Genomic DNA, 27,313 nt, shown 5'->3' on the forward strand with positions numbered 1-27,313 from the left:
GTCTTTATTTAAAAAAAGGGATTGTCCGAGTTGTCGAAGCCCCTGAATTCCAGCACCAGCAGCGACCATCATTGCGAACCCCACACCTTGCCTTCCCGTGACGTCCGCCCGGGTGTTAGTGACACCCGCCCCTCCCTTTCGCCCAGCAGTCGAATGAACCTCAATCATAATAATAAGCTATCCACGCAACGATCGGCTGAGGGCTAGTGCGGCACTGTCCCTCATATCCACGCCTTTCCTTTATCATCTTCTACTCCTCCTCCTCCTCCTCCTCCCCCTCCACTCTCCCGTCCTCAGGTGTCTGCTACACTGGTAGGCTGCGGCTGTGTGTTGTCTCGGGAAAAAGAGGTCTCGACGTCCCATCTCGAGGCCTGCCTTTTTTTCGCGTCAGCACATAAACCGGCTTGCCACGGGCAGAACGCTTTCACCACGCCTCCACTCACGAGGAAGAGAAAGGCGGCCGCGGCGACGCCTGTAGATAACCAACCTCGAACAGCCGCCACCAAGGCTTCCGTCGCCCTCTCGCCAGCCGCCACCCGAACGTCTCCTTCGGCCCAGTCCTCCCGCAAAAAGCCCAAGCCCACCGACCAAGATCTGGATTCCGATTCTACATCAGCCACCCCGGGAAGCTTTTCGGTTCCCGTGCGAGCGAAGTCGTCGCCTGATCTCAATACCCCGGCGTCTACCAGCATGGAGTCGGATGAGGACTTCATGAGCGTGGGGTCTAGCCCGGATGACTTTCTGGATACCCAAGGAAGTGACGTCGAGAGTCTCGGAGATGGTTAGTGATCGGATCCTTCTGTTTTTCCTGTGACGTGGTGCTGACAATATGTTGTATTATGGGCAGACTTCGGTGACGATTTCGATGGCGGATTTTCCAAGGACAAGGACATTATTGCGACGAAACGGAAGCCCTACGAGGTCGAGTTCAATGTCTTGAGCCCAGGGGATATCGACCGGCAACAAAATTTGCAGATTAACGAGGTCTCGTCTATCCTAGGACTGCCACCAGAGTCGTCGGCTATTCTGCTGCGATACGGACGATGGAATCGGGAGAAATTGATTGAGTCCTACATGGACCATCCTGAAACGACGCTGGAGGAAGCAGGCCTCGGCACCAACTTTGAAGGAACGCCAAAAACCGAAGTAATACCAGGGTTCATGTGCGACATCTGCTGTGAGGATGGCGATGACCTTGAAACATATGCCATGCGTTGCGGCCATCGGTTTTGTGTGGATTGCTATCGCCATTACCTCCGGCAGAAGATTCGGGGGGAAGGTGAAGCAGCCAGGATAGAATGTCCGGGTGATACGTGTAATATGATCGTGGACTCTAAAACACTAGGTCTTCTGGTGACCGAAGATCTCAAGGAAAGGTGAGAATCCTAAGTGTGCCTTTTGCGATTGCTTTCACACACACACACACACACACACACACACACACCGTTGCTGACTTTCAGATTTAGGTACCACGAGCTTCTTACACGGACATATGTTGATGACAAGGACAACCTCAAATGGTGCCCGGCCCCGAACTGTGAATATGCGGTCGATTGTTCTATCAAACAACGTGACCTTCGTCGCATTGTACCTACGGTGCAATGTGACTGCAAGCACTACTTTTGCTTCGGGTGTACCCTAAATGATCACCAGCCGGCACCCTGTACACTGGTAAAGATGTGGCTCAAGAAGTGCGAGGACGATTCGGAGACGGCAAATTGGATTTCGGCCAACACGAAGGAGTGTCCCAGGTGTCACTCAACGATTGAGAAGAATGGCGGATGCAACCACATGACGTGTCGCAAGTGCAAGCATGAGTTCTGCTGGATGTGCATGGGACTGTGGTCTGAACACGGCACCAGCTGGTACAACTGCAACCGCTTCGAAGAGAAATCCGGATCAGAGGCCCGAACTGCGCAGGCGCGATCCCGGGCGTCGCTGGAACGCTATCTCCACTACTATAACCGATACGCCAACCACGAGCAATCAGCCAAGCTCGATAAGGATTTGTATCTCAAGACGGAGAAGAAGATGACGAGTCTACAGTCGCAATCTGGGCTCTCCTGGATTGAGGTACAATTTCTCGACACCGCATCGCAGGCGCTCCAGCAATGTCGCCAGACGCTGAAGTGGACGTATGCCTTTGCATACTATCTCTCGCGCAACAACCTGACCGAGATCTTCGAGGATAACCAGAAGGACCTGGAGATGGCGGTAGAGAGCCTGAGTGAGATGTTTGAGAAGCCTGTACCGGAGCTGGCGAACTTGAAGGTCGACATCTTGGACAAGACGGCCTACTGCAACAAGCGGCGGGTGATCCTGCTGAGCGATACTGCGGAGAATCTGAAGAATGGTACGGCGCTCCTGTTCTTTAGTCCCATGACTGTTGTTACATACTGACTCGTGCTCTAGGAGAATGGACCTTCAATGTGGATTGGTAGACTAGAGTGTATAGAATGATCGGACATCCAACCTCCGGGGACACCCACCACCCCCCCGGCCAGTGGACGAGCTTCACGACGTGCATGACGACAGCGCATATGGTTTCTATCTAAGTCTCACTCTCCGGCGTCCGCGATGTTTCCTGGATGGTCTTTAATTGTATGTATCAACTACTTCTGGGCGATTTGTTGTGTTGTACTCGTTATACTTTTCCATCTTAGCAGACACGATGCGGGACTATGTGAGTTGACATGGATCTTTTCCCTCTTTTCTCTCCTCCCCAAGGTGGGGTGGCTGCATTTGGATTGAACACGTATAGGATGGATGGAGAACCTGTAAAAATCGAAGGTACACTCAGTGTGCCAATCGGGAGATTGGAAGTCGCTGGCTGCTGGGGGTGGTTGCCTAGTATATCTATATAAGCGAAGCTGGTCTTGCTGAGTAGCTAGTAACTATACGAAATATCGAGACGATCCTCGTGATACATTATTGATCCTTACCCACGTAGTAGTAACAAGGGATCCACTATCTAGTGTCAGATCCCAACAACACAGCCAGCCAGCCAGCCAGCGGTATCCTGTCAGACCTTCCTTAGGATTGGGCTCTGCCGGTACCAAAACCAGCTAGAAGAAGAATGGCACTTAACGCCGAGGGGGCAACAAAAGGCGTGAAACTAAAGCAACGGACTACTACCTATCTAGTATCTAGGCATTAATCAGATAAGACGGACGGCAGGGCAGAAGGATCAACATCTGCACGTCCGCGGCGCCTCCGCGGTGGCCGATTCCTCCGTGGTTCGGCGGTTGGCTGCTTCGTGCCGGGGCAGAGGACCACAGCGGGCAGAGAAAATTTTAGAGAGAGGGAAGGAAGGCAGTGATTGGGTGGGAGGGTCTGATTCAAACTGCCTTGGTGGGCTTGTGTTGATTAATTTTTTTTTTTATTTTTATTTTTGCCTAGCATGTGGGAACGGGGGGGGGGGGTGAGTATTCATTACTCATGGGGGTATCTCCGTCATCGGATGGATGGATTTGTGCCTATTTGCCTTGGGTCCTTACTAAGGTGGTCTAGGTCGGGGAAGCTGATTCAGCGCAGCGGTAGGAGAAAAAAAACAAAATAAATTAGGGTTGTTGCCGAGGAAGGAGGATAGATACATGACGGAGATGTGATAGATAGCAGTAGTTATTTATTGAAGATAAGGATGAGGGGAGGAAAGCTAAAGGAAATGACAAGGCTGGGCTAGAAGAAAGACGGAATCAAGAAAGAAGGCAGCAGAGGGAGGATGCCGACTTGCTGGTTGGGTCCCAGTTGCCAGCGACCCAGCAATCATATCAATCTATCAATCTATCTATGAGCCGGACGGACGAACAGGCTGAAAGCTGGGCTGCAGCGGCGCCCCGGAGGTCGCTGGCAAATTCCCCTGCTCTCCGGCGGGCCTCCCGTCTTGATACACCCTCCATACCTCTCGTCAAGCTGGGATTCGGCCCGGCTGGCAGGAGCCGTGACCATACCGAACCGTATTGAACCGGACTGCTCCTTTAGTTCACCTTCAGCAGCAAGAAATTCCCGAGCGTCCAGAATTATTAGTATCGAGGATCATTCGTCTGCCTTCTTGCCAGTCCTCTCCTCTCTCCTTCCTCCGCGGCATTGATACCTCTCCCCGTCTTGTTTCGGGTTGACCCTGCTCACTTCCTCCTTCCTCCTCCCCTCTTGCTCCTCACTTTCCCTCCGTCTGCTGCCTCCCCTTCCGCCGATATCCTTCCTCTCGGAGTCCGTCTTCCTCTCCGCTCCGCAAGCCCGTTTTTCTGCGTCGGCGTTCGACCTTCAGCTCGATCATCCCCCGAGCTGATTACTATCCGATTCCTAAAGTCCCCATACTATCTATCCACTGCAGCTGTGCTTCAAGCCAGTAAAGCTCCATGGCGACCCCCGAGCAGATTCCCGGGCAGGAATATGAGTATGTCGCGGTGTTATTTCCTAATTCTGTTCATTGCAATCCGTTGGCTCGCCCAAGGGTCTCTACGGGGCTGTCTCTTCAACGGATAGCTTAGAGGGTCGGATTGCGCCCCCCCCCCCCGACTCGATTTCGGAGCGACTTCTGAAAGTCCGCCCTCACTACAGCGACCACAACTAACAGTGTTTGGTAATAGCTATGAAGCCCTCCCCTCGAACTACGGCCTAGGCCGGAATATGCTGGCTGGCGCCTTCGCAGGAATTGCAGTATGTGGAACGAGGCAGGCGAATTGGTGCTAGGGTTTGGTTGTGCTGATGGCTGGTGGCTAGGAACACTCTGTCATGTACCCGGTTGATTTGTTGAAGGTACGTCGATTGGGGGTCTCCGATGGTCGGGTTGGAGATGATTCCATTCCTACATCGGCTTCGTGGGTGGTGTGCGGGTTACGAATGGCTCTGGCTAATGGTGGGGTATCGTACAGACACGCATGCAAATCCTGCATCCCTCGACCGGCGGGCTCTACACAGGCTTGACCAATGCGGTCTCCACAATCTACCGGATTGAAGGCTGGCGGACATTGTGGAAGGGCGTCTCGAGTGTTATCATTGGTGCTGGTGAGTGCCGACCATCTCGTGTGCGCGGTCAGTTCAATCGCGGCGGAGGCTGACTTGTATCCTTCCAGGCCCGGCCCACGCCGTATACTTTGGTACATATGAATTCGTAAAGGAATTGGCCGGTGGAAATGTGGATGATGGTCACCACCCCGTTGCAGCAGGTAAGTCTGGTTTTTTTTGGAGTTAAAAGAAATCCGGGTGCAATTGCTGACCATGCCAAGCGCTGAGCGGTGCGTCCGCGACCATTGCCAGCGACGCTTTGATGAACCCCTTCGATGGTGAGTCCCCGCGATACTTGCGCTCCCCCCTCGGGCATTGTGCTCCTGGAGCGTTCGCTGACTGGAGCAGTCATCAAGCAGCGGATGCAAGTCCATGGCTCGATACATAAGAGTGTTGTTCAATGCGCCAAAACCGTCTACCGGACGGAAGGTCTCCAAGCGTTCTACGTATCCTATCCCACCACCCTTTGCATGACTGTTCCCTTCACCGCCACTCAGTTCGTCGCCTATGAGTCCATCTCCAAGGTCATGAACCCGTCGCAGGATTACGACCCTTTCACCCACTGCATTGCGGGAGGTTTGGCGGGTGCCTTTGCGGCCGGTCTCACCACCCCGCTCGATGTTGTGAAGACTCTTTTGCAAACCCGAGGTTTGGCCCAGAACGAGGAGATCCGGTCGGCCAAGGGTCTGTTTAACGCTGCGGCCATTATCAAGCGGCAGTTCGGCTGGAAGGGATTCCTGCGTGGCGCTCGCCCCCGCATCATCTCCACGATGCCTAGCACCGCCATTTGCTGGTGAGTTCCTTCCGCTCCTTTGGCTGGATCCTACGATTATCTCCGATCCTTACGTGTTGGGATTGTTCGCTGACGCGATTATACAGGACCTCCTACGAGATGGCCAAGGCCTACTTCAAGGGCCAAGTGGACAACTAAGCGCAGCCGGCCTCTGCTAACGGCCCGATCGCCTGGTTCCGACTCAAACCAACTCAGCGACCCTTTTGTCTCTGGTTCTGTCCAGACTCGTCTGCGGACCAACAAAAAGACTTATATTCCCAAGAACCCCACGGAAATAGGAAGAAATCACGACTAAAAGCGATTAAAAAAAAAAACGAAAAAGAGAGTCTTGTTGAACGAGAAGCCAAAATCCTCCACCTTACCAGTATCACGTGCGGAGGACGGACCAGATGGCGATGCAGGCTGAAGGCAACCGAGCCACGGGCGGGTTGGCTTCCTGGTCAGCCATCTCATCTCCGTATCTCTCGCCTACACTCCTCTTACTCCTTCCTCTTACTCTACCTCCTCCATTCTTTCCCTTCCGCTCTATTTCTCTCGGCGATGCGCCCAATGGCCGAGACCCTCGGACTTAATCTACGCAAAACCGAGGCGATCACGCACGAGAGATGGACTGGGGGACCATTCTCCGACTCCGAATTGGGAACCTTATCATTCTGACGTGTATTTATCTGTTTTGGACGGGATGCTGTTGGCTGGGCTGTGGACGATGAATTCAGGCCTCCCGGGATGTTGGCCAGTGCTTTTGCTTGCTTGACCGGGGCCCTTGAGACCCCGGGGTATGTTTCATTCGTGCTTCAATCGCGTACTACTGGCGTTGGCATGCAGGAAACATCTGGACGAGTTTCCTTTATCTTTATTATTTTCATTTCATTCCGGTTGATCATCGGCTTGCGTTTTCCCTGCTATTTGGATGTCTAATGTTCGGATACAATCTTGCGGATCTGTATGTACTCTATAGAGGAACGGTATGACCATACACATTCAAGGCCCTGGTCTGAATCATGTCTCGGAGGGTTTGGCTGTCTAAGCGGTGCCATTCTAATGTCGTGGGGCGAAGGGCTGGTAACCAACGACGTCACGGAGAAAACTGGGGGGGAAAAACCGCCTCCGGACTGGCTGCGACACTGGCTGGCCCTGTACGACATGCACCACCACCACCACCACTTGAACTTCCTTCTTTTCTTCTCTCGATCGATCTATCCTGGCTTGCCCGCCTTCCCTCTCTCCCTTCCGTCCATCGTCCATTGCCCAATTGATCTCGTTCACTCGTTTTCTTTCCCCCTCATCTCTTTTCCCTCCTACCTTCCCTCTCTCCCTCATCCCCATCTCATCCTCTTGCGGGCGGGCCCTGCACATTCCGCCAACCCAGCGCCGGGTGCATGATGAAGCCGGCGTCCTCGCTGCAGAAGACCTACGATGACTGCTACTTGATGTGCTCCACCGCCGTCTACTTCGAGGGCCAGGTCCGTCCCCGCGCAATGCCACCTTCCTCTTTCTCCCCTTCTTGTGTGCTCCTCCACTTCCCTCGTCCTCCGAAACTAATGCGTCTCCGATCGGGCGACAGCAAAATGAAGAGGAGGCCTTGAGATCTTGGCGCTCTGCCCTGGAAACGATCTACTATCACAACGCTTATCGAGTCCCCTCCAAGTACACCCCCAAGAACGAGACCGAGCGCGCTCTGCAGGAGTCAATCCGCCAGCTCGAGCTTCAATGCCGCGAGCGGGTCGATCTCCTCCAAGCCCTCCGCGACAGCAGAAAGGACTCCTCGGGGCGATCCCCCCCTCCTCGCACCACTCCCGGCTGGATTGGCGACGGGACCGTCCCCGCGGTCGGATATACCGATCTCTCCAAACCCCCCACCATCCCCGGTCGCCCGGCCCCATCCACTGCCGTCAGCTCCGAGTCGATCAGGAACGATTCCGCCGGTGCTGCTGCGTCATCCCCGGCCATCCCCATCCCCGCACGGCGCACCCAGTCGCATTCCTCGAGCAAAACCGACTCTCGCACCCCCAGCCCCGACCGGCGGAAGATGATGCCGTTCACACTGCGTAACAGCGATTTCAAGAAACTAGGCAAGAAGAAAGACGTCTCCCGTCGGCGAGAGCTGCGGCCGGCCGCAGCATCTCAGGCGGCAGGTCTGGCTTGGGGTAGTATCTACCCCCCTTCTTCATTGCCTGACAAGACCGCCAGCGACGCTGCCCTCGCCTCCTCTCGGTACACCGCCTCCAATGATCCCAGCTTTCGAAGGGAGCCCGGTCCTCTTCGATCCCATTCCGGTGATGGGCGTCCTCCGCGGAGAGTGTCGCATCCAGTAGACGATTCAGATAGCCGTCGCACTGGACGGAAGCTCCGCGCGCCGGACCAGATTGCCCGGCGGCCGCCTGCGAAGAAGTCTGCATCGAGCACTCCTTCAACGACGCCGACAGTATCCAGGCATCGCACACCAACTGCCGAGGTTCAACAGCAATCGTCCGCTCGTTCCCAGTCCGCCTCCGTGGGACCCCGCTCGATAGATGCTGTTCGCCCACAGGCCCCGCCGAAACCATCTGTTAAGCCCAAACCGGTAGCATTGAGGTCTTCCAATCCAACACCATCCTCTCCAGGACCATCTGCAGAGACCCCGGAGTTTTCTAGCAAGCCATCGTCCAAGTCATCGCGGCCGCGAGTCACCCCAGCCTCATCAGCAGACGATGCCTTGGTTCCAGGTTTAGATCGGATGACGGTCTCGGCAGGCAGTCCTGTCCGACCGACACCGCACCTTAAACGAACTGTAACGCCCCCATCGAGTGGTCCGGAGTCGCTAGGCCCCAAGTCTACCGAACCAGACGATGAAGACGAGGAGGATGACAAGGATGACGATGCGTATATGGATATTATGAACAAGCTTCCAAAGGGTGTCGATGTAGCCGCTGCCCGGCAGATTCTCAATGACATTGTTGTCCGTGGAGACGAAGTTCATTGGGACGATATCGCCGGTCTGGATAACGCCAAGAAGGCACTCAAAGAAGCCGTTGTCTACCCATTTCTTCGACCCGATCTTTTCTCAGGTCTACGAGAGCCCGCTCGCGGAATGCTCCTTTTTGGACCTCCCGGAACGGGGAAGACGATGTTGGCGCGCGCCGTCGCTACGGAATCCAGATCAACCTTCTTCTCCGTCTCTGCGTCCACGCTAACATCTAAATGGCATGGTGAAAGCGAGAAGCTCGTGCGTGCTCTCTTTGGCCTGGCCAAGGCCCTCGCCCCATCTATTATCTTTGTCGATGAGATCGACTCGCTTCTCTCCGCTCGATCGTCAGGGACTGAGAATGAAGCCTCCCGTCGGTCGAAGACGGAGTTCCTTATTCAATGGTCAGACCTGCAGCGCGCAGCGGCCGGCCGCGAGCAGAAAGACAAGAAAGTCGGAGATGCCAGCCGCGTGCTCGTTCTCGCAGCCACTAACATGCCATGGGATATTGACGAAGCCGCCCGTCGCCGCTTTGTGCGTCGACAATATATACCTCTTCCGGAGCATCATGTCCGCCAACAGCAACTCCAGAAGCTACTGAGTCACCAAGTGCACGAACTCTCTGGCGAAGACATCGAAGTTCTCGTTCAAGTTACTGAGGGTGAGTCTTTCCCAACATTCACCCACGATCTCACATAAAGCTCAAGACTAACCAATCATAACCAGGCTTCTCCGGCTCTGACATGACCGCTCTCGCCAAGGACGCTGCAATGGGCCCTCTCCGAAACCTTGGGGAAGCGCTCCTCCATACCCCAATGGACCAGATCCGTCCGATCCGCTTTCAGGACTTTGAGGCGAGTCTACTTTCTATCCGACCCAGTGTGAGTAAGGAAGGGTTACAAGAATACGAAGAATGGGCTAAACAATTCGGGGAGCGGGGTGGATAGTTCCTTTCTCTCTAGCCTTTGATAGCCGTGTTTTCATTTTGATGTTACTGTTTGTGTTTATTTGAATGGCGTACCGGTGGTGGCCGGATGGGATTGGTTGGATGCATGCACATTTTGTCAGTCTAGGTTCGGGGGTTGGTTAGGATTATTTTCTCTTTGATTCTGGCCAGACGGTGCATGGTATACTATGGATTGGAATGGATGCGTTACTTTTGGGGGGTGGATATGACTGGCACGGGGTGTGGGTATGGCATCGGTATAGTGGTCTGGAGTCCAGTTCCATCCAATTTTCAAATCAACGCAACCAAACAAACTTGACCAATTCAACGTAATTCATATTATGTGATAGGCTGTATGTATACACTCATCCGGATATGGATAGGTAAGCACATAGCCTCCTTGAAGGTAGGGTAAGAAGGTAACATACAATGTAATCTCACGTCACCACCACCATCCTACCCAAGGCCCTTTTTCACACTACATTACATAGACATGTTGAACAAAGAACCTACCCCTGTCATGACTGGAATGGTCAAATATGACTAACTTAACCCGATTATAACCTGACTTTCTTAAATCAGTGAGGCCAGGGTCATGGTTAGGGTTATTCGTTGTGGCATGGATAGATTACCTACCTACCTATAGTTAATCTTTCTTTACGCCTAGAATTGGACTACGGGTAATGGTGGTCTTTTTTGGGGGGATTTTGGTGGGAGAGATTTCCGTAGGGGGATCTATTACGTACACGAAATAAATTGATGATTAGATGTTAAGATCTTATAGATATTGCATTTTTTTTTTGGATGATTGTAAGGTGGTCAGTATAGACAAAGTTTTTGAATTCTTAACTATTGATGAATATAATGATATTATTGTCTTACATACTAACTGATATGTCAGGAAGAAGAGGGCTCGGTGGTGGTGATTCTGCCAGTAGAACTAAAACGGGGCTCTGATTGGCTGGCTATAGATTGTATAAGATGATAGATAGTACAACATAGTAAACTGAGTGCATTATGACAATTATATGAAATATTTTATTTATATTTGGATGTTGCAAGTGTCACAAATGCTCGTTCCACGCTCTGTTCCAACTCCTGCTAAGCTAATGGCGGAGACATTCAAGGTAAACCCATATGCTCATCACTCTTAGGGTTGAACCCCCATGCTTGGCTACTATCATCATGGACCGTAGCACGTCTCATATCCCTCCTATACTTAGTCATGAACTCGCCCCCGATAGCCCGGTGCATGGTACATGTGTTATCCCAGACGACCAGATCACCGACATCCTTCCACTCCATTTCAATAATGTACTTGTCCTGAGTGGCGTGGTCGAAAAGTCTATCTAGAATCGCCTGAGATTCCTCGGGAGCGACACCCTCCAGGGAGTGTATATGTTTGGCAAGGTAAATGGTAGGTGTATCACTGCGCTCGTGGACTTGGAGCAGCAAGTGACGGCCCATGAAGTAGTCGGTAGGGTCGATGTCCTTGAAGCACTCCGGAGCAGCCAACTTCTTGGAGTGGAGAATGGAGTGGCGAGCGATGTAGTTCTTCTCGTGCAGAAGAGCTTTGAACCCCTCGTCTAGATCACGGTATGCGGCCCTCATGTCAGCGAACGCGGTGGATCCCCCGGTGCCGGGAGGGGGCAGCTCATGGGCGAGCAAGAGTGAGTAACCGGCACACCGGGGGTTGAAGCTGGAGTCGGTATGGAAGAGAGCGTTTCCCTAGGTTGATAGTCAGCTAGGTTCTAGTTCAACGTTTTGCGGGCGATAGAGTATATCTAGGTAACTCGTAAGCATACCTTGTCAGCCTCACCGCGAGGGCTGTTTAGGTTGACGATGGAACCATCAATAGCCACATTGCCCACATCAAACAGCTCGTTGTATTTCAGTCGGTGGAGACGGCCAGCTTTGTTGTAAGGAGTTACATCGTCGAGGTCACCGAACTTGCGAGCAAGCTCGAGATGAGTCTCATCGACCAGGTTCGTCTTTCGGATAACGGCGAAACCATGCTGCAGATTGTCTCAGCTCAGGGTTTCATCTAGTGGGAATTTGGCATGACAGGTGCACTACCTTCTTTACTGCATCCTCAATGGAATGGTATGCCTCGTCAGTGACCCCGTCAGCGAAGTCGAGACCTGTGATCTCTGCCCCGAACCCATTCTTGATGACTTGGATGGTAGGAGTGGTAGACATGATGGCAGAAGAGAAGATCGAATTGCTTGCACGGATCTCAAATTGCAGGACAAGGCCTGAAGAGATAATTCTACTGTACTTATTGATTGTTTTCATAGTATTGGCCGGAACACCTCATTGGCTCTCCCCGTCTGTTGCCGAACCGCGGGATCGTTCCTTCCTTCCAGGCACATCCGTCTATTGCCGACATCTACTTACTGTCCAGATACCTTCCAGTTGTTTGAATTGCTGCCATTTCGTTCCCTTATAGAATGCCGACTATAGCCGAATATCCCTCACAGGACTGTGTCCCTTCTGGCGCTTTATCTTCCAAACTTGCCACCTATTACCGATATATCGGGAATCTCGAACAAACATGACACCCAGCACGCGGAAACGGTCTTATCGTGCATGCTTGCGTTGCTGGCAGCGTAAAAGCAAATGTGACTTGTGAGGCAACTCCTTTTGTTCCTTTGCATCCAAGCTAAAATATTTGGGCTCGTAGAGACGGAATCGGAGAGCCCAAGAAGGCTCCCTGCGTGTCGTGCTATAATTCGGGCAATCAACGTGACCTCACCAAATCCCGACGGGGAGGCAACTTCCGGCATCGTCGGCCGGGGCAGAAATGGTTGCAGGGCTGGAAAGAGTCCGAGTCAATCAATTCACCCCGGCATTCCTCAGGTGAGGGGAGTAGCGTCACAGAACATGTGGCTGGTGATATCCTTGCTATGGACCTGCGGAATCCATCCGACGCACTGCAAATACTGGCAAGGTCCGACGTAAATCACCCCAACCAGAAGGTAGATCTGTTGCCCCAGGCTATTGACGCAGCAGCTTCAACCCAAGCCAATGAGTCTCCAAATCGCCGGAAACATGCGACAACGGCTTTGGACGAATATGAATTGGTCCAAACAGGTGTATTGTGCCAAAGTCTCGTGGCCGAGCTACTCCACACGTCAGTTCAGACTGTTGTCGTTACAAGGACCATCTGGATCCATGAGCTGACGGAAACCAATCAGATACCTCCGCAACTACCACCCCTACTGTCCGATCGTTCCCTCCTACTTCTTGGGACCGTCTGGTATGGAAAGGGTCCAGAAGCAAGATTACTTCCTGCTCACAGCTATTTTGACCATTGCGTCGAGAGATGATCCATCCCACTCTCTCACTCATCGTTATTGCTGGGACCATACCCAACGCCTTCTGGTTGATGTGCTCCTTGCCAGGCCTTGGACCCAGACTCCGAGAACTGTAGAGGGCTTACTTCTTTTAGCCGAGTGGCTGCCCCATATTCAGATCGAGGAGACGACATCCGAGGCAAACCTTTTCAGTGAGGACAGAACCGCTTGGTCCCTTGTTGGCCTCGCAGTGCGTCATGGCTACCTCCAGCGCCTAGATCAAGCCGCCTTCCGAAACACTGATAGCCATGAGTCGATGGAAAAAGTAGAACAGCAGAGGCTTATCTGGGCATGTAAGTCTGCATCTAGACGCGGGGATCCATACTACCTACCGGCTGACAACAGCTCCAGACATCTCCATGACGGATCGACAGATATCCGTCCGGCCCGGGCAGTCATTCTGGTCTCGAGGTCCGTCCCTCGCCGCAAAGTTTACAGCTAGTGACTTCCCAAGTCTCCGACCTCGTCCTGAAAGTGAAGACGATGAAGATTATGCGTCCGTGTTACAAGCTACCATGGAGCTGACTCAAATCTTGCACAACGCCCATGCCGTTCTCTACTCGTCGAAAGAGAGAACAATGGCAATGGTCTATGAAGGTCATTATTCTCAGTACCTTGATGACTTTCGCACCGCTGCCACAACCTGGCACTCAACATGGTACAAAGTTGCGGTATCTGCAAGAATTAGGAGCACCCTGCTCATGATGTACGAGTACATCTGTTTATACACCAACGCTTTTTCCTTCCAAGCCGTCCTGACGAGGACCTTGGGCCCACGTATCTTATCCAACAGGGAGGAGCAGAGAAAGCAGCTGTTCGCAGAGCTATCTTCCACTGGGATCATGTCATCTCCAGATGGTCGATACATTTTCGATGCTATTAGCGCAGCCATAAATTTGTTGTCTTTGATGAATGATCGCGATCCTCAGCAAGAACTATGCTATCTACCGTCTCGTTTTTATCTGCAAGCATTCATTCTTCTCCTTCCCCCTCCACGTCCTTCTTTGAACCATACACACGCACACACACAGCTCACGCAAACAACAAAACATCACCACTAACACCAATTGCCATATAGCTACGGCATCTACGCCGCCGTTCTCCTCCACAAAGCCGAATGCGCAGGCGCATTCCAAACCGGACCTCAACGAGAAGAAATGGCCACCCTAGCTCGGCAATTTATATCCGTTTTAGAGAAGACCCCATCGCCCATCTGTCACCGATATAGCCGCATGCTAAAACAGCTTTGGCATCACCGACGGAACCCAAAACCTGTACCTGTTCACACAGAAGCCCCATTGCCACGAGAAGAAGAAAATGATGACCAATCATGTTTTCCTCAATTCCCGGGGGATCTGTCCATCGAGTGGTATCTTTTCGGGTCGTTTATGCCGGGGGTAGCTGATTCTGGCTTCAGCACGGTGGAGTTGACAGGGTAGGTGGACAGAATCCATTAGATGGTGAACTACAAGAAGATTGGGGAATGGGTCAGCCTGAGATGGAGTATCAGGGGGATCTTTGATATGTGGGTGAAGTAGTATATGTCAATAGATAAGGTAGATGGTTCTCAAAACCCATTAGAATTAGTAAGTAGACTCGTAGTAACTGGGTAAATAAGGTATAGTATGGAAGTATGGGCAGAAAAGATGAAATTGGTAGGAAAGGAAAGGACATTAAACCATCGGTATTTTTCTAAGAAATACTAGACTAGACTAGGGTGAACTATCTACTAGAATGAAACAAGGTAAGACGGAGTAGAGTAGAGTAGTATAGAGAAGTAAGATGAAAAGAAATAGGGGGGGTGAAGATAAGAGAAGAAAAAAAGGGTATATAGATCCGGAAATTGATGGTTGACGATGACAAGCATGCAGGAGGCAGGCAGACAGACACATGATGGACAAAGAGAAGGGAGAGAAAGATGTTGAACGAACGTTCAGTCGAGTCGACCACGATAAAACAAGGCCAAGGAAGAAATCGTTGACGAGCGAAGGTGGTTCAATGTTGGACATGGTGTAGCCTCCGATAAGACACAGGCATATCGGTCATGAGCGAATGTCGGAGAGGTAAAATAGGCGTCAGAAACAGAAAAAATTGGTATCCGGATTCGACTCCTACAACTGCAGCTAGAAAGAAATGAAAAAAAGATAGAAACATAAACCCAAGCCTCGAACAGGCTAGATATCTAGAACCATCACACCCCGCGTCGTCACCGCTCCTACAGGTCTATCAAACTGCCACCCTGCTGAGGCTGATGGTATGTCTGCTGTCCTCCCCAGGGGTTGTTGGCTGGCTGCGTAAAGCCCGTCTGTTGCGGGACGAACTGCTGTTGCTGTTGCGGCTGCTGGCTGTAGAACGGGTTGTTGCCGGTCCGTGTCGCCCGTAACCGATCCAAGCCCTGACCGGCAGAGTTGACGAACGTACCGGGAGCAGTGTGTTGGGATGGGATACGCAGGTCTCCGACGTTTCCGAAGGTGTCCTGGCCTTCGCCCGATGCCAGCAGCGCATTGAGATGAGCGCGGTGCGGATCTTGCATCTGGGGGGACGCACTCTTCGGGGGTCCGAAGCTCTGCTGAGGCGGGGCGAGCGACTGAGGGGCGGTCTGGTAGTTGGCGATTGGGTTGAACTGGGTGGTGACTCGCTCTTCCGCAAGCGCATTCAAAGACGGCGGTCCTGTCATGGCGGGTTTGGGTTGGGGCTGGTGCTGGAACTGCGTGCGCGCCGCAAATGGGTTGTTCGATCCGGTGGGCATGGGTTTCAGAGCGTCTGCTGGGGTGTTGGCGGCCCATGGGTTGTTGGTGCCGGCCGACAAGAAGTTCTCCTGGTGCTGCTGGCTTTGAGGCTGAGGCTGCTGATGCTGCTGATGCTGCTGATGCTGCTGATGCTGCTGCTGCTGCTGCTGTTGCTGCGGGAACACATCGGTGCCCCAAGGGTTGTTCGCATTGAAGGCTGTGTGTTGCGGTTGTAGCGTGGCTTGCGGCTGCAGGAAGTTGTTCTGGGACTGGCCATAGGGGTTGGGGTCAAATGCAGAGGGCTGTCCCTGGAAACCGTTGGTGTATCCATTGGGCATTCCCGTCATCTGTCCCTGGAAACCAGTGGGCTGCGCGTATTGGCTGTTCAGGTAGCCGGTTGTCAGAGGCTGTTGGGGGTTGATGGGGTTGCCGAACCAGTCCACGGCGCTCTGCTGCTGGTATCCCTGGTTGTACCCGGTGGGCTGTGCCTGGGTGACCTGCGCAGGGGCATCGTCAAAGAGTGACTGTGCGTTGCTTTCCTCCAGCTCCCGCTTGCGCAATTCTTCCTCTTCCTTGCTGAGCTTGATTGCCCGGGCCAGATCCTCATCATCCTCGGCCCCTGAGGCTTCCTTGGCACGGCGTTTGCGTTCCTCCTCGGCTTCGTACTTGCTCGCTTCGATCGCCAGCCGGTACTCTGCATCCTCGTCATCGTTGGCCGGACGGCGACGTTCTCGTCGCTCACGGCGTGGCGATTCATGTCCGTGACCCTGGTCATCGAGACCGCTCACGCGCGACTTCCACAGCTTACGGTCGGAGCGCTCACTGCGCAATCTGTCTTCGTCCAGGATCAGGGAGGTGAGTTCTTTGGCGGCAACACGAACTGCAAAGGACCCGTTAGCCAAGCACGAACAAAGAAATTGAACAGCCTCATGAGAAGAGCGTACCATTCTGTCCGACATCTCTGCCATCCTCATCGACGTATTGAAACTCGCGCAAGGTCTTGATGATGTAGACGTTCTTTCGGGCCCAAGTAACGACCAGCTCGGAACCTTCGTGCAGGCAGTAATCGAGGACCTTCAATGACTTGAGAACGTGGCGCCAATTCTTGCCCTTGTCATTCAACCGCTTATCTAGCATATCCATGATCTCGTAGAAGTCGGTGGGACTGTATGATTGCATCGGTGTCAGTTTCCGGGGACGACCATTGGGCCAATGGCGGGACAAGCCTACCTGCTGAACGTCAAGGCAGCAATCTCTGCCATTTCGGTGCCAGTCGGCCCCCAAGGATCATTGCTGGTGGCTATACCGCAAGGATAGAGGTATTAGCATGAGTCTATACAATACCCGATCACGGCCAGGAAAGCCACTCCGACCGACCAGCCACCGTAGCAGGATGCGGGACGCGGACGGGCAGGGCAGATAGGAAGTGACGGGACGTACCATTTCGAACCTTGACTTGGACCGAGGAGTACCCCTTGGTGACATTCTTGACACTGCGCACGACCTTGGACATTGTGGCGAGAGGGTGATAGGGGGAAAGGTGAGGGTAACTAGTACGGAGGGTTCGCAATAGACGCGGACGGGGAAGCGGACCCTATGGGCTGGATCCCTTGGAGGGGTAGATGGAGGTGGATGCGCGACTCGGGGGGATAATTAGGGGGGGGTGGGTGTCGGTAGTGGGTGCGATGGGAGCAGAACCAGCCCGTCTCTCCTTATCGCGCGGTAATGGTGGTTGGCAGTAGTGGCAGTGGAAGTGGTGGTGGTGGTGGAGGAGGAGGAAGTGGTAGTTCGGTGACTAGTGAGAGCGACGGACTGCCAGATGGGCGGCGGCGGCGTAGCGTATGTAAGCCGGCCCAGGCTGAGGTGGCTGCTGCTGTGGCGGTGACGGGCGACGATCCAAGTGACGATGAGGCGAGGGAGGAATTCGAAAAGAATGGACAGGGAGGATAGAATAGGATGGATCCGACGAGGAATAAGGAGGAGGAGGAGGGAGGAGGGGGAGGGAGGAGAGAGGAGAATTGATGGGAGAGTGGAAAGAGGAAGTTAGAGATGGAGAGTGAGAGTGAGTGAGTTAGTTGGTGGTGGCCCCGGAAGAGGATTACGACGCCGGCCTCAGACAAAGTTTATCTAAACCACGGCCGTTTCGCTTCCAATCCAATTTCTGGAGATGCCGGTGAAGAAACGAAGTGTAACGGGTCTGACTCTTTCTAAGCACTCGGGCAGAAATCCGGGGGGAGGCAAATAGGAGAGAGAGGGCGTGGGTACTGGCGACAGTGCCCTAAATAATAATAATAATAATAATCTACATAGAATAAGCAGCGCGATATGGACCAAATTAAACCAGATTACTGTGTAATCAGGAGATAGACCCCGAAATTTTGGCCGTCGGAGCAGCGATGGTGTCATGCCGCTGCCCAAAGCCGACGCTTTCCATCGATCTGATCTTGATGCTATTATCCATATCCATGTTCTCAACATGACACCATTGCTCCCTCTAGTCTCTATCTATCTATACCCCTCCTCCACCATTTTACCCACTCCGCGTCGTGGTCTTCGCCTTGGCTTTGATGCTGGGCCGTCCGTGTGGCGGTGCACCACCGCGAGATTCTCTCCACTATCCACCGACGTCATCGGACGGGGCGCTGCAGCTCCAAGACGTTCCTGGCGACCCTTGCTGCCTGTCCAGAATCTTCCCCCGAAGCAAGGATCCTGTCTAGACCTACGGAGTAGATACCTACATAGTATCGGCCTACTCCGGAGCCTGGTCGACTTTTCAAGTCCATCCACCCCTCCCGGGAGTGACGGTCCAATACGGGGGATATTTCCAGGCAGCAGGATTGGCGCGCCGTGGCTGCCCCGTTTATCTTCTTGTGCGCTGGACTACCTAGCAGAAGCAACCTGAATCTAAATTGAAACCTAAACACCATCGTATCATCTTGAAGTGAATGTATCATTCAATCACCGTACCCGTAGAACATAAACAAAGAAAGAATCTAGGAATTTAAGGCCTCACGCCCGGCTTTGCTCCTCTTCCAGGCTCAGATACTTCGCCTCCGCTCCCTTGATGCATGCAATGTTCGCCCCCAGCTTGTTCAGCGTCTCCACGTATTCATCGTACGGGTCCGAGTCGAACACGATGCCTCCGCCCGCCTGGAGGTAAGCCACCCCGTCCTTGACCATCATCGTCCGCAGCGCAATGCACGTGTCCATCGCTCCCGGAACCTCCGTCTTCCCATCAGCGCTGGCAATATTGTAGCCGAAGTAGCCCACCGCCCCCGCGTACACGCCGCGCTTCTCACCCTCCAGCTCTGCAATCAACTGCATCGCCCGCACCTTGGGCGCTCCCGACACCGTGCCTGCCGGGAAGATCGACCGGAACGCATCGAACCGAGTCTTCTCCGGCCGGAGGATACCCGACACTTGCGACACCAGGTGCTGCACGTGCGAGAATTTCTCCACCACCATCAGCCGGTCCACCTGCGTCGTCGTCGGGTCGCACACCCGGTTCACGTCGTTGCGCGCCAGGTCCACCAGCATCACGTGCTCCGCGCGGTCTTTCAGACTGCTGGTCAGCTCGTTGGCCAACGCCGCATCCTCTTCGGGCGTCTTGCCCCGCTTCACCGTGCCCGCAATTGGGTGAGTGATGATTCGTCCCTTGTCCTCCTTGACCAGCAGCTCCGGACTGGCTCCTACCAGCTGGAAGTCTTCGCAGTCGATGTAGAACAGGTATGGGGATGGGTTGACCGTACGCAGGTGGCGGAAGAGATTGAAGGGGTGGAGGGAGGTCGGCCGGGACAGCCGCTGCGATGGTACAGTCTGGAAGATATCGCCCTTGGAAATGTGCTCCTTAAGTCTCGTCACATGCCGCTCGTATCCTTCCCGTCCGATGTTCGAAGTGTATTCCTGGTTTTGGATGATCGGGCCTTGAGGGGGGAGAGGGTAGTCGGGGCGAAGAAGAGTGTCGATGGTCTTCTGGAGCACCTCTTGTCCTTTGCTGTATACCGCCTCTAGCTCCGAGTCGCTGTTGGGGATGGGGATGTATGTGATGACCTTCACGACCTGGAAGAAGTGGTCAAAGGCGATAATGGTGTCGAACAACATGAACAGCGCCTCCGGGATCTTCAAAATATCCTTGACCGGCCGAGCGGTCTTGGGCTCGAAATACCGCACACAATCATATCCCACGTATCCAATGGCACCGCCAGTAAGAGGAGGGAGGGTCAAGCCGGGCACCGTCGCAACACGGAATCCGGAAAGTTCCTGCTCTAGGAGGGGGAGAGGGTCACATTCAGGGCCATGGCCGGGGCCAGTTTTGACAATTTTCCGGGGGTCTAGACAGGGACAAAGAAATAATCAGCCATGGCCCCACTCCGCCGTACAAGAGCACCATGAAGAATAATAGCATACCGGCACCGACAAAACTGTATCTTCCGATGGTCTCGGTAGTCGCGGCACTCTCGTAGAGAAACGACAATTTCGATCTGAACGGACGACCACGTCAGCGCATGGCATCCTCCCGCGGGCCATTTCCCTAGCCGTGACTCACTTCTCCGCGATTTTGAGATATGCCAATGTGGGGGTCAAGAGGTCGGCCGGGATCGACGTAGTCAACGGCAGGAGGTTTGGGGGGAAAGCCGAGCCCTTTGTCTGAGCGATGACTTCGCTGGCGGTCTCGAGAGACGGCACGATGGTGATCTGCGTGAGTCACATGGGCATGGATCAGTATCGGATCAAATGACTCGCAATTGGAGTTCCGTTGACTTGTGATATCAGGACAAGAGCTGACGGTAGACCAGAACGAGGAGAACTTACAGGAGGCGCCATCTTTACGATTCCGATAGCGATAAATTCAACTTGTGCGGGGAGAAGAGGGGAGAGGAGGGGAGAGGGGAGGGGGCGGATTGAGAATAAAAAGAGTCTAAAGTTCGGGAAGCCGGAGGCTCGGAGTATTTGCGGTGCTGACTCTGGACGGAGTAACTTGGTTCAATCAAACTGCTGCCCCGCGAAAAACCTATCCATTGGTTACTTTGGGAAGCACCAGCAAATCAACAGGATCAGAGGATGTCTCTCGGGGCCAATGTGAGGAAGGCAAAGGAATTCCTTCAGTTCTGCAGCGGTCGAGGGCCTCTGGGGAGGGCCCCCAAAGCGGGCTAGCGTGCCGAGCATAATGTCTCGATCGAATCAGGAAGCATCAGTCGATGCCATGCTCAATCCAGAATGCTAGTCGCTTTCCAGTTCCCGCTTGACCGTCTTTTCGGGGGAGGAGTTGAGAGAGTCCACGCTCATTCCAACGAAGTAATAATAGTACATAGTGTCGGTTGACTGCCCAGAGCACGTGGCCTGCAGCTGGGATACCCCTGCTGCCTTCTGCCCCCCCCCGTCACGCCGGTTGCTGTGGGAATCCTTCCCTCGGTAGGCAGGCCGTACACAACAGCCAAGCCAGATCACTGCTGGCGACGCTAAAGTGAGTTGTTCTGCTCTGGGGCCTATGAAAAAAAAAAGAAGGTTCTCCATCCCATCTCCCACTCTGACAGCTCAAGACACGTACATTCCTGCAGTCCGCGCAGCCTTGCAGCAGCCCGACATCCCTCCTGGCTAGTACTTATTCAAGCACCCTTGTATTTACTGACACGCTTCGGTGGACACAGAACAATCAAAGAATTAGATTATACAACGTCCAACTCTAGCCAGCCATGGATCATCCGCCTCCATCCCAGTATGATGAGCTATCTCCCCCTTCCTCGGTGGCAGGCCAGATCTGGGACATGGCCCTCACGGACCCCGACTACGCCTCCCATATCCTCGACACCGAGAATGCTGCCGCACCATTATCGGCACGACTCACAAGACTAGCACATCTGGCATCGCAATTCAATCCCACATCCAAATCCGACTCGGTCACTCTCCATCACTGTCTCGACACCCTGGAATCCTTGTTGGACCCGCGTCCGGGATTGACTCAAGAAGTTGCCCGGTGCCGTCCCCAAAGTCTTTCGCGATCGTCCAACTCTGCTGCTTCCATTTCTACCACCGACTCCCAGGAAACAACCGATTCCCTTATCTCGATAGGGGAGATGTCGCACCCTCAACTTAAAGATATTCTGGGCGAGGTTGCCGCCCTCAAAGTGGAATTCGACCAGCGTCGGAAGGAGTCGTCGGATATATACGACTTGCTCACCCAGGAACGTCAAGCGCTGGCACAAAGGATCACTGGACTGGAAGAAGAGATCCGGGAATTGTGAGCACCCCGCCTGGCAAAATTCATGTTGTTGCCATGGTCACTAATACATCTCTTGCTTTTAGAAACATGGATATTCTGGAAGACTCTGCGGAGCGTGAAGCGATCCAGGGCACGATACGAGGGCTCGAAAGCTGGGTGGACGAATGGCACAAACAGCGCCTGCTAATTGCGGCAAGGAAACAGGGCTCTGCCTCAAGGCGAAATGGTCAAAGAAGATGGACCAAATGCAAGGCGGAAGATGTTGATGGTGACGGCGAAGCACTCTTTGAAGGCATCACTGGGTGGATGCGTGGATGGAAAGACGTCGAGGAAGTCTTTCGTATCCGGGAGAGGAATCGCAGTTTGAGAAGGGAAGAAAGGCAACAGGCACGGACGTAATACGTATAGAAGGCACTGCGCGGCAGGCTTGGGCCCTTGATCGATAAGAATGAGGCTGAGCTGCTGCATTTTTGGATTGCATAGCCCAAGTGTGAAGGCATGAGACCCTTGGTGCAACGTGCTGAGGGGCTGCTGAGACCTTCCACTGAAAAAAGGGAAAAGAGCCATGGGCAATCACTGATCAATCGGTCCATGAATAAATGGTACAGTGCAAGAAAGAAAAGAAAAGAAAACAATATAGCCACCGTAAGCACGTAAAATTGGCAACCGTCACCTGATTTCCATGAAGACCCAAGCTGCGCCGTTTAGTATGGTCTAATCCAAAGCCATGGGGGATAGAACTAAAGATTATGATGTGGAAAGATATTGATGAGTTTGAGGCAAGGGTGTCTGGTCGCGCTCCCACCACATGGCACGTCGGGGCCTGCCGAGAATCGGGAGCGGAGAGACAAGCGCTAGCAGAAGTGCCGACGCTTGGTTGCAGCACCTGGCTAATAATGCGTCCGGCCTGTCTTCGTCGCAGAAGAATAACGCCAAATGTGTATCGAATGGCTATTTACCATTTTCTTAATGTACTATCGGAAAGTAAGGGATCGTAACGCAGCCGGCTCGCATATCCTCTCGTCAAATCAGCGTTGCAGGTTTACAATGGCCAACTAATCAGCTGCTGTTAGTACAACGTCTTGCTCATTGGGGGGAATGTCATACCTGGTTGCCAAAACCAAAAGCAAGCTTCTTGCCATCGGTATCCCAAGCTAGACTGCGATCCGGCACCGACTCTGCAGTGCCATTGTGCCCGTTCACTATGGAACTGGGCTCCTCTTCTTTTTCCTTGTCGTCGAGCCCTGGTGCCTTCCATGTGGCTAGGGCAGTGCCACCGCGCTGTGCGTTCCAGATGAACAAGCCCTCTTTACTGGCAGCGGCAAGGGCGTACCCATCGGGGGAGAAAGTGCTGGCAAGAGCCGGTGACGAGGGACCGAGGAACAATCGGTGAATGCAATTGAACTCTCTGGACCCCAGGTCAAGTTGCCATACCTTGACTGTATCATCGGTTGAAGAAGAAGCTAGAACAATGGGCTGTGTTATCTGTCCTGCCTGATGTTCCCTGTTGGGCTTGAGTTCGATTGCCGTGATGTCGCCTTCATGCGCACCATCAAGATGCATATCATGGGTAGGAACCCATATCGTAGCATTGGCCGAGGATGCGGTCACTGCCACAGAAGAAGAGCCGGCACTGGCACATCGGATGAATGTCCAGGGCCGGTCGGCGTCGCCTGATGAGAAGGTTTTCGAGATATGAATGCTTGAATCGACATCACATTGATAGACGGTCCCATTACCGCAAGCAAATGCCTGATTTGGACCCAGCCAGCAAAGGTCAAAGACTGATCCGTCGATAACTTGCGGAGAAGGAAATTCGTCGGGTCGTAGAGAATCATCCCAGAGGGCCAGCTCGGAGATTCGGCTGTCCGAAGCGACCACAATCAAATGGGAACCGCTTTCCGCCCAATGCAGACCGGTAATCATCCGAGGAACCTCCGGAAGGAGATCGACAGCATTGCCGGAGACATCATACATGGTGATAGAACCTCGCATATCGTTGTAGGTTGCGACGGCCAGCTTCTGGCCTAAAGGGTCCCAAGCGACTGCCGAAACACAGGCGCTATCCCCTTTGTTCTCCACGAGTTTCTCTTGCACCGGAGCCGAGGTAGATGACAGCCTCCACAAGCTGCAGAAGCTATCGCCGGCTGCGACCACGACGGTAGGGTCCTTGGGGCGCCAAAGGGCGCGGGTCACGTGGTCATCACTAGCCACATCGAGGATGGCGGTGTCGGGTCCAAGGTCGGCGGCCTTGGCGGGGGTGATCTGGACGCCAACGCTGTGGCCGGTGGTTAAAGTGAAGGTCGGCGCCACCGCTGCTGGGGCTGGTTCCTGGTCCTGCGAATCCGGTCGGATGTCCATGCTCACATCGCCGTCACCATCCACCGCCATGTCGGCTGTCGGAGGCGACTCGTCCACCGCTGCTGGTTTGCTTTCCGTCATCACCCCGTTCGAGTCGATTTCCATGGGCACTTCATCGCCGTTGAGATCTCCGCTCTTGCGCGGTTTCTTGACACTGGTGGTAGCTTGGGGTGCCGCTGCCGTTGCCGCCGCCGCCGCCGCCTCGGCCGTCAAGTGACCGTTGATCACGCCGCCATCTCGCGGAACTTTGCTTGTAGGCGAGACAGGCGCCTGGTCTGTGCCAACGCCTGCCTCCCCGGGGCCACTTTGACCCTTTTGTATTTCGAGTTCCAGTGGTGTTGGCCCGAAGAAATAATCAGAAGATGTGAACGACGTAGGATTTCCATCCTGTTGATTCCATTAGTTCTGGTGAACTGTCGACTTGAATACTTCGACAGAGCTGAAATGAGGAAGAAGAAAATAAAATAGCGGATAATATCATACCCTGTCGAGCGAATGCTCGAGTTCATAGTACTGCAGACCCTTTTGAACCAGGGACACTAGAGCATGTGTTTTAATGTATGGAGCAAACGGCAAACTCTGCGGGTCATGATTCCACGCGCGCTGAAGAGTGAGTGCGGCCTCACCATGCCCTGTGAAAGATTTAGTTACCTTTCTCAATAATGACGAGGAAGCAAGTACCTGATTCCTGAAGGTACCTGCATCAGATAGTTAGCATTGAAAGCGAAGCGACAGTAATCCACTATGATGAATAATGGGGGCATGTGTTACTGCAGAACGAGGTTGGCAAGGGAGTCGGATACATACCTCCATATTAGGTAATTGACGTGATGCGAGGTGAGATCGGGTTGTGCCATTGTTACATGTATGACAGCTAGTAAGGTGGAGGGTCCGCTAGCATGCCAGAAATGAAAGGCTTCTCCGTGAAGGTCGACTGGAGGCAAGGCCTGCGAGGTACAATGGTTCGGGGAAGAGGCCGGGTTAGGCTTGGGAGGGGAATTTTCTTGAAACTCTGCTTGAGTATTCCCTCTCAAACAGAACCTGAATGAGAGACAAGAGGTCTCTGGACGAGAGGGGAGGGTCCGGGTGGCAGCAATGCAGCCAAGGCCGTGACAAGGGAGAAGAAACGGTACTTGAAAGGGCGGAGGAAGGTGTAAAACCCAACTAAAGACGCAGGCTGGCGGGATGAAGCGTGGGAGAATCAAGGAGCGCACCAGGGACAATAGACCATCCTAAATGCGCCTTGCAGACTCTGGTTGATGTGAAGCGAGAGACCGGCTTTGGCAGAGAGACAAATTGAAGAGAGAGAGAGAGAGGGAGGGAGGTGAAGAACGAATAATATCGGGGACGGGAGAAATCGACACCAACGTGTGGCTTGAAGATAGCAGACCCGCTAGCGAACTGCAAAGATCGGAGAAGCAACACGCCAGGCCTTTCGGGAGGGAAAAGCGGATGGGACGAACAGACGGGGGGGAAGGGAAAGGGAGGAAGCAGTTAAGATCGGAGCGGATGAAATGATGGAGACGAGACAAGACAGGCCGATGACCCCAGGAAGCGTATGAGGAACTCCCGTTAGTGCTAACTGCTAAGGTAGTTCGAGCAGACCAGCCCAGGCAAAGAAAGGTACTTTGGTGGTGTCGACGGAGACTCGAGACCGTTTAGTCAGTTAGTCAGTTAGTCAGATCAGTTGTCAGTCGTTGGCTGTCGGTCGTTCAGTTGTCAGTTGGTCAAGTCAGTCACTTTCCAGTCAGTCAGTTCAGGTCAGTCAGTTCAGTCAGATACGACCAACCACACCCAACCAGGCTAAGAAGAAACGCTGGGAATTTCTCCAGGCGGCTCTCTGGGACGCTGTTTCAGACGCTGGGCGCAACCGGGAGTGGGCATTTTGGCCTTGACTCGTTGTGGCGTCTAGGCCACGGCTAGCGTGCAGCTGGCCTTTTCCAACCCACTCGGGGCCCCTGTTAACTCACTTGGTCTGCTCTGACGGCCAGCCGATCGCCCACCCCGCTTGTCCTCTTGCGGTTAGCCCGGTGCCGGCCCTTTTCATTGTTCGATTCAGGCCATTGGCTCTTGGCCCTTTTCGGCGAAGGATTTTGGCATTTTGCCCTTTTTCCCTCTTTCTTTCTGGGGGTCGAGGAGCACGGTACCTACAGCTGCTGTCGCTTACTGACTTAGTTTGGACCTTCGTTCTCTGCAAAGATCAAACCCCTCCCAAGGAGTAGTGGTCAATCAGCCTTACAGCAGCTTGCCAATATTTTCTCTATGGCGGCTAATAGACCCCCTCAGGATCCCGGCCGGATCTAGGTCTGGAGGTAGTTCATTCTTCTGCTGGGACGCCGATCAGTGGTACATCCTCTGTAGTAATCCGGACATGCATGCATTATTCTAGCCTGGACCCCATTCCCCGCCGGCAGGAAGCTGTTGTGACCTGTGAACTGGTGAGCAACCTACAAGCTTAGTTGCTTGCTTACTACTCTATCAGCTATCTGGCTGGATGGCTGAATAGCTGGACTGCTTCGCCTTTTCTTCAGGGTTCCACTTGGAATGTCTGCCGGGTGGGTAACCACACTGTAATGTAAATCTCCCTGGGCTGAGCCACACCCCCGACAACTGAGCCACACGTGACCCTGCAATCGGTCTTCCCCTAATTGCCCTTCGAAGAAACTCTAGAAGATTTCGACAATGGCTATCTAGGTCAGACCTGCGTAGTGCTTATTGGGGTACCCGGAAGCTTATTGGGCGGAGAGGCGTTTGTCACTTCGCGTCGCGTGAGGCCACGCCGTCCCTGAATCAATAGGTCAATTAATGATCGTATCGTATTTAGAGATGGCATCTGTCAGCATACAGCAGATCTTCTCCGCACTAACGGAGTACCATCCCCCAACTCCCATACGGATGATGTCCCCCGTCCAAAAGCCAAGGCCATTTTTCCTTGGCCATCCATGCTTCCCGATGAC

General features: G+C 53.5%; 10 protein-coding genes across 10 annotated transcripts; 6 read left to right on the forward strand and 4 right to left on the reverse strand.

Moving 5' to 3' along the window:
* Positions 1 to 429: 429 nt before the first annotated feature.
* Positions 430 to 2,489, forward strand: BO94DRAFT_273088 (RING finger protein). Its single transcript, XM_025606575.1, has 3 exons — positions 430 to 781; positions 848 to 1,376; positions 1,467 to 2,489. Exons 1-3 carry the CDS (start codon positions 691 to 693, stop codon positions 2,398 to 2,400), a joined length of 1,554 nt encoding a protein of 517 aa, XP_025471168.1. The 5' UTR covers positions 430 to 690; the 3' UTR covers positions 2,401 to 2,489.
* Positions 2,490 to 4,224: 1,735 nt separating this feature from the next.
* Positions 4,225 to 6,064, forward strand: mrsA (putative mitochondrial carrier protein). Its single transcript, XM_025606578.1, has 8 exons — positions 4,225 to 4,396; positions 4,590 to 4,659; positions 4,723 to 4,758; positions 4,875 to 5,007; positions 5,076 to 5,168; positions 5,229 to 5,285; positions 5,356 to 5,800; positions 5,887 to 6,064. Exons 1-8 carry the CDS (start codon positions 4,359 to 4,361, stop codon positions 5,936 to 5,938), a joined length of 924 nt encoding a protein of 307 aa, XP_025471169.1. The 5' UTR covers positions 4,225 to 4,358; the 3' UTR covers positions 5,939 to 6,064.
* Positions 6,065 to 6,963: 899 nt separating this feature from the next.
* On the forward strand, positions 6,964 to 10,010 carry BO94DRAFT_531382 (putative AAA family ATPase). The gene is made up of 3 exons (XM_025610887.1): positions 6,964 to 7,263; positions 7,365 to 9,405; positions 9,471 to 10,010. Exons 1-3 carry the CDS (start codon positions 7,183 to 7,185, stop codon positions 9,689 to 9,691), a joined length of 2,343 nt encoding a protein of 780 aa, XP_025471170.1. The 5' UTR covers positions 6,964 to 7,182; the 3' UTR covers positions 9,692 to 10,010.
* An 802-nt stretch (positions 10,011 to 10,812) lies between these two features.
* BO94DRAFT_572032 (TauD/TfdA dioxygenase family protein) lies at positions 10,813 to 12,124 on the reverse strand (the record flags this gene model as incomplete). The annotated part of the gene is made up of 4 exons (XM_025614901.1): positions 10,813 to 11,418; positions 11,496 to 11,705; positions 11,767 to 11,945; positions 12,088 to 12,124. 4 exons carry the CDS (start codon positions 12,122 to 12,124, stop codon positions 10,813 to 10,815), a joined length of 1,032 nt encoding a protein of 343 aa, XP_025471171.1.
* Positions 12,125 to 12,244: 120 nt separating this feature from the next.
* On the forward strand, positions 12,245 to 14,485 carry BO94DRAFT_457543 (uncharacterized protein; the record flags this gene model as incomplete). Its single annotated transcript, XM_025607752.1, has 5 exons — positions 12,245 to 12,318; positions 12,374 to 12,823; positions 12,888 to 13,339; positions 13,398 to 13,995; positions 14,125 to 14,485. The coding sequence occupies 5 exons, from the start codon at positions 12,245 to 12,247 to the stop codon at positions 14,483 to 14,485; spliced, it is 1,935 nt and encodes a 644-aa protein (XP_025471172.1).
* Positions 14,486 to 15,158: 673 nt separating this feature from the next.
* BO94DRAFT_273453 (epsin) lies at positions 15,159 to 17,083 on the reverse strand. The gene is made up of 3 exons (XM_025606579.1): positions 17,006 to 17,083; positions 16,720 to 16,940; positions 15,159 to 16,655 (listed from the first exon to the last, which is right to left on the reverse strand). The coding sequence occupies exons 1-3, from the start codon at positions 17,035 to 17,037 to the stop codon at positions 15,262 to 15,264; spliced, it is 1,647 nt and encodes a 548-aa protein (XP_025471173.1). The 5' UTR covers positions 17,038 to 17,083; the 3' UTR covers positions 15,159 to 15,261.
* A 1,006-nt stretch (positions 17,084 to 18,089) lies between these two features.
* BO94DRAFT_273520 (uncharacterized protein) lies at positions 18,090 to 18,731 on the forward strand. Its single transcript, XM_025606580.1, has one exon. It carries the CDS (start codon positions 18,180 to 18,182, stop codon positions 18,675 to 18,677), a length of 498 nt encoding a protein of 165 aa, XP_025471174.1. The 5' UTR covers positions 18,090 to 18,179; the 3' UTR covers positions 18,678 to 18,731.
* Positions 18,732 to 18,784: 53 nt separating this feature from the next.
* On the reverse strand, positions 18,785 to 21,042 carry trpE (anthranilate synthase TRP2; the record flags this gene model as incomplete). Its single annotated transcript, XM_025614902.1, has 4 exons — positions 20,588 to 21,042; positions 20,322 to 20,470; positions 20,183 to 20,256; positions 18,785 to 20,106 (listed from the first exon to the last, which is right to left on the reverse strand). Exons 1-4 carry the CDS (start codon positions 20,597 to 20,599, stop codon positions 18,785 to 18,787), a joined length of 1,557 nt encoding a protein of 518 aa, XP_025471175.1. The 5' UTR covers positions 20,600 to 21,042.
* Positions 21,043 to 21,468: 426 nt separating this feature from the next.
* On the forward strand, positions 21,469 to 22,596 carry BO94DRAFT_484394 (uncharacterized protein; the record flags this gene model as incomplete). The annotated part of the gene is made up of 2 exons (XM_025608954.1): positions 21,469 to 22,013; positions 22,079 to 22,596. 2 exons carry the CDS (start codon positions 21,469 to 21,471, stop codon positions 22,392 to 22,394), a joined length of 861 nt encoding a protein of 286 aa, XP_025471176.1. The 3' UTR covers positions 22,395 to 22,596.
* A 427-nt stretch (positions 22,597 to 23,023) lies between these two features.
* On the reverse strand, positions 23,024 to 25,213 carry BO94DRAFT_581806 (WD40 repeat domain-containing protein; the record flags this gene model as incomplete). Its single annotated transcript, XM_025615435.1, has 5 exons — positions 23,024 to 23,050; positions 23,103 to 24,743; positions 24,840 to 24,988; positions 25,038 to 25,054; positions 25,164 to 25,213. The coding sequence occupies 5 exons, from the start codon at positions 25,211 to 25,213 to the stop codon at positions 23,024 to 23,026; spliced, it is 1,884 nt and encodes a 627-aa protein (XP_025471177.1).
* Positions 25,214 to 27,313: the final 2,100 nt, after the last annotated feature.

This window comes from Aspergillus sclerotioniger (assembly GCF_003184525.1).
Source record: "Aspergillus sclerotioniger CBS 115572 chromosome Unknown BO94scaffold_4, whole genome shotgun sequence".
In the NCBI taxonomy this organism is placed as follows: Eukaryota; Fungi; Ascomycota; class Eurotiomycetes; order Eurotiales; family Aspergillaceae; genus Aspergillus; species Aspergillus sclerotioniger.

What these genes read in the sequence shown, in the direction of transcription:
- BO94DRAFT_273088 (XM_025606575.1), top strand. Translation starts at nt 691, where the DNA reads ATGGAGTCGGATGAGGACTTCATGAGCGTGGGGTCTAGCCCGGATGAC. An exon ending in CGTCGAGAGTCTCGGAGATG is followed by an intron (nt 782 to 847) that starts GTTAGTGATCGG and finishes TATTATGGGCAG; the next exon opens with ACTTCGGTGACGATTTCGAT. An exon ending in ACCGAAGATCTCAAGGAAAG is followed by an intron (nt 1,377 to 1,466) that starts GTGAGAATCCTA and finishes TTTCAGATTTAG; the next exon opens with GTACCACGAGCTTCTTACAC.
- BO94DRAFT_273453 (XM_025606579.1), bottom strand. Translation starts at nt 17,037, where the DNA reads ATGGCAGAGATTGCTGCCTTGACGTTCAGCAG. An exon ending in GCTGCCTTGACGTTCAGCAG is followed by an intron (nt 16,941 to 17,005) that starts GTAGGCTTGTCC and finishes GCAATCATACAG; the next exon opens with TCCCACCGACTTCTACGAGA. An exon ending in CAGAGATGTCGGACAGAATG is followed by an intron (nt 16,656 to 16,719) that starts GTACGCTCTTCT and finishes GGTCCTTTGCAG; the next exon opens with TTCGTGTTGCCGCCAAAGAA.
- BO94DRAFT_531382 (XM_025610887.1), top strand. Translation starts at nt 7,183, where the DNA reads ATGAAGCCGGCGTCCTCGCTGCAGAAGACCTACGATGACTGCTACTTG. An exon ending in CCGTCTACTTCGAGGGCCAG is followed by an intron (nt 7,264 to 7,364) that starts GTCCGTCCCCGC and finishes ATCGGGCGACAG; the next exon opens with CAAAATGAAGAGGAGGCCTT. An exon ending in TCTCGTTCAAGTTACTGAGG is followed by an intron (nt 9,406 to 9,470) that starts GTGAGTCTTTCC and finishes AATCATAACCAG; the next exon opens with GCTTCTCCGGCTCTGACATG.
- BO94DRAFT_273520 (XM_025606580.1), top strand. Translation starts at nt 18,180, where the DNA reads ATGCCGCTGCCCAAAGCCGACGCTTTCCATCGATCTGATCTTGATGCT.
- mrsA (XM_025606578.1), top strand. Translation starts at nt 4,359, where the DNA reads ATGGCGACCCCCGAGCAGATTCCCGGGCAGGAATATGA. An exon ending in ATTCCCGGGCAGGAATATGA is followed by an intron (nt 4,397 to 4,589) that starts GTATGTCGCGGT and finishes GTTTGGTAATAG; the next exon opens with CTATGAAGCCCTCCCCTCGA. An exon ending in TCACCACCCCGTTGCAGCAG is followed by an intron (nt 5,169 to 5,228) that starts GTAAGTCTGGTT and finishes GACCATGCCAAG; the next exon opens with CGCTGAGCGGTGCGTCCGCG.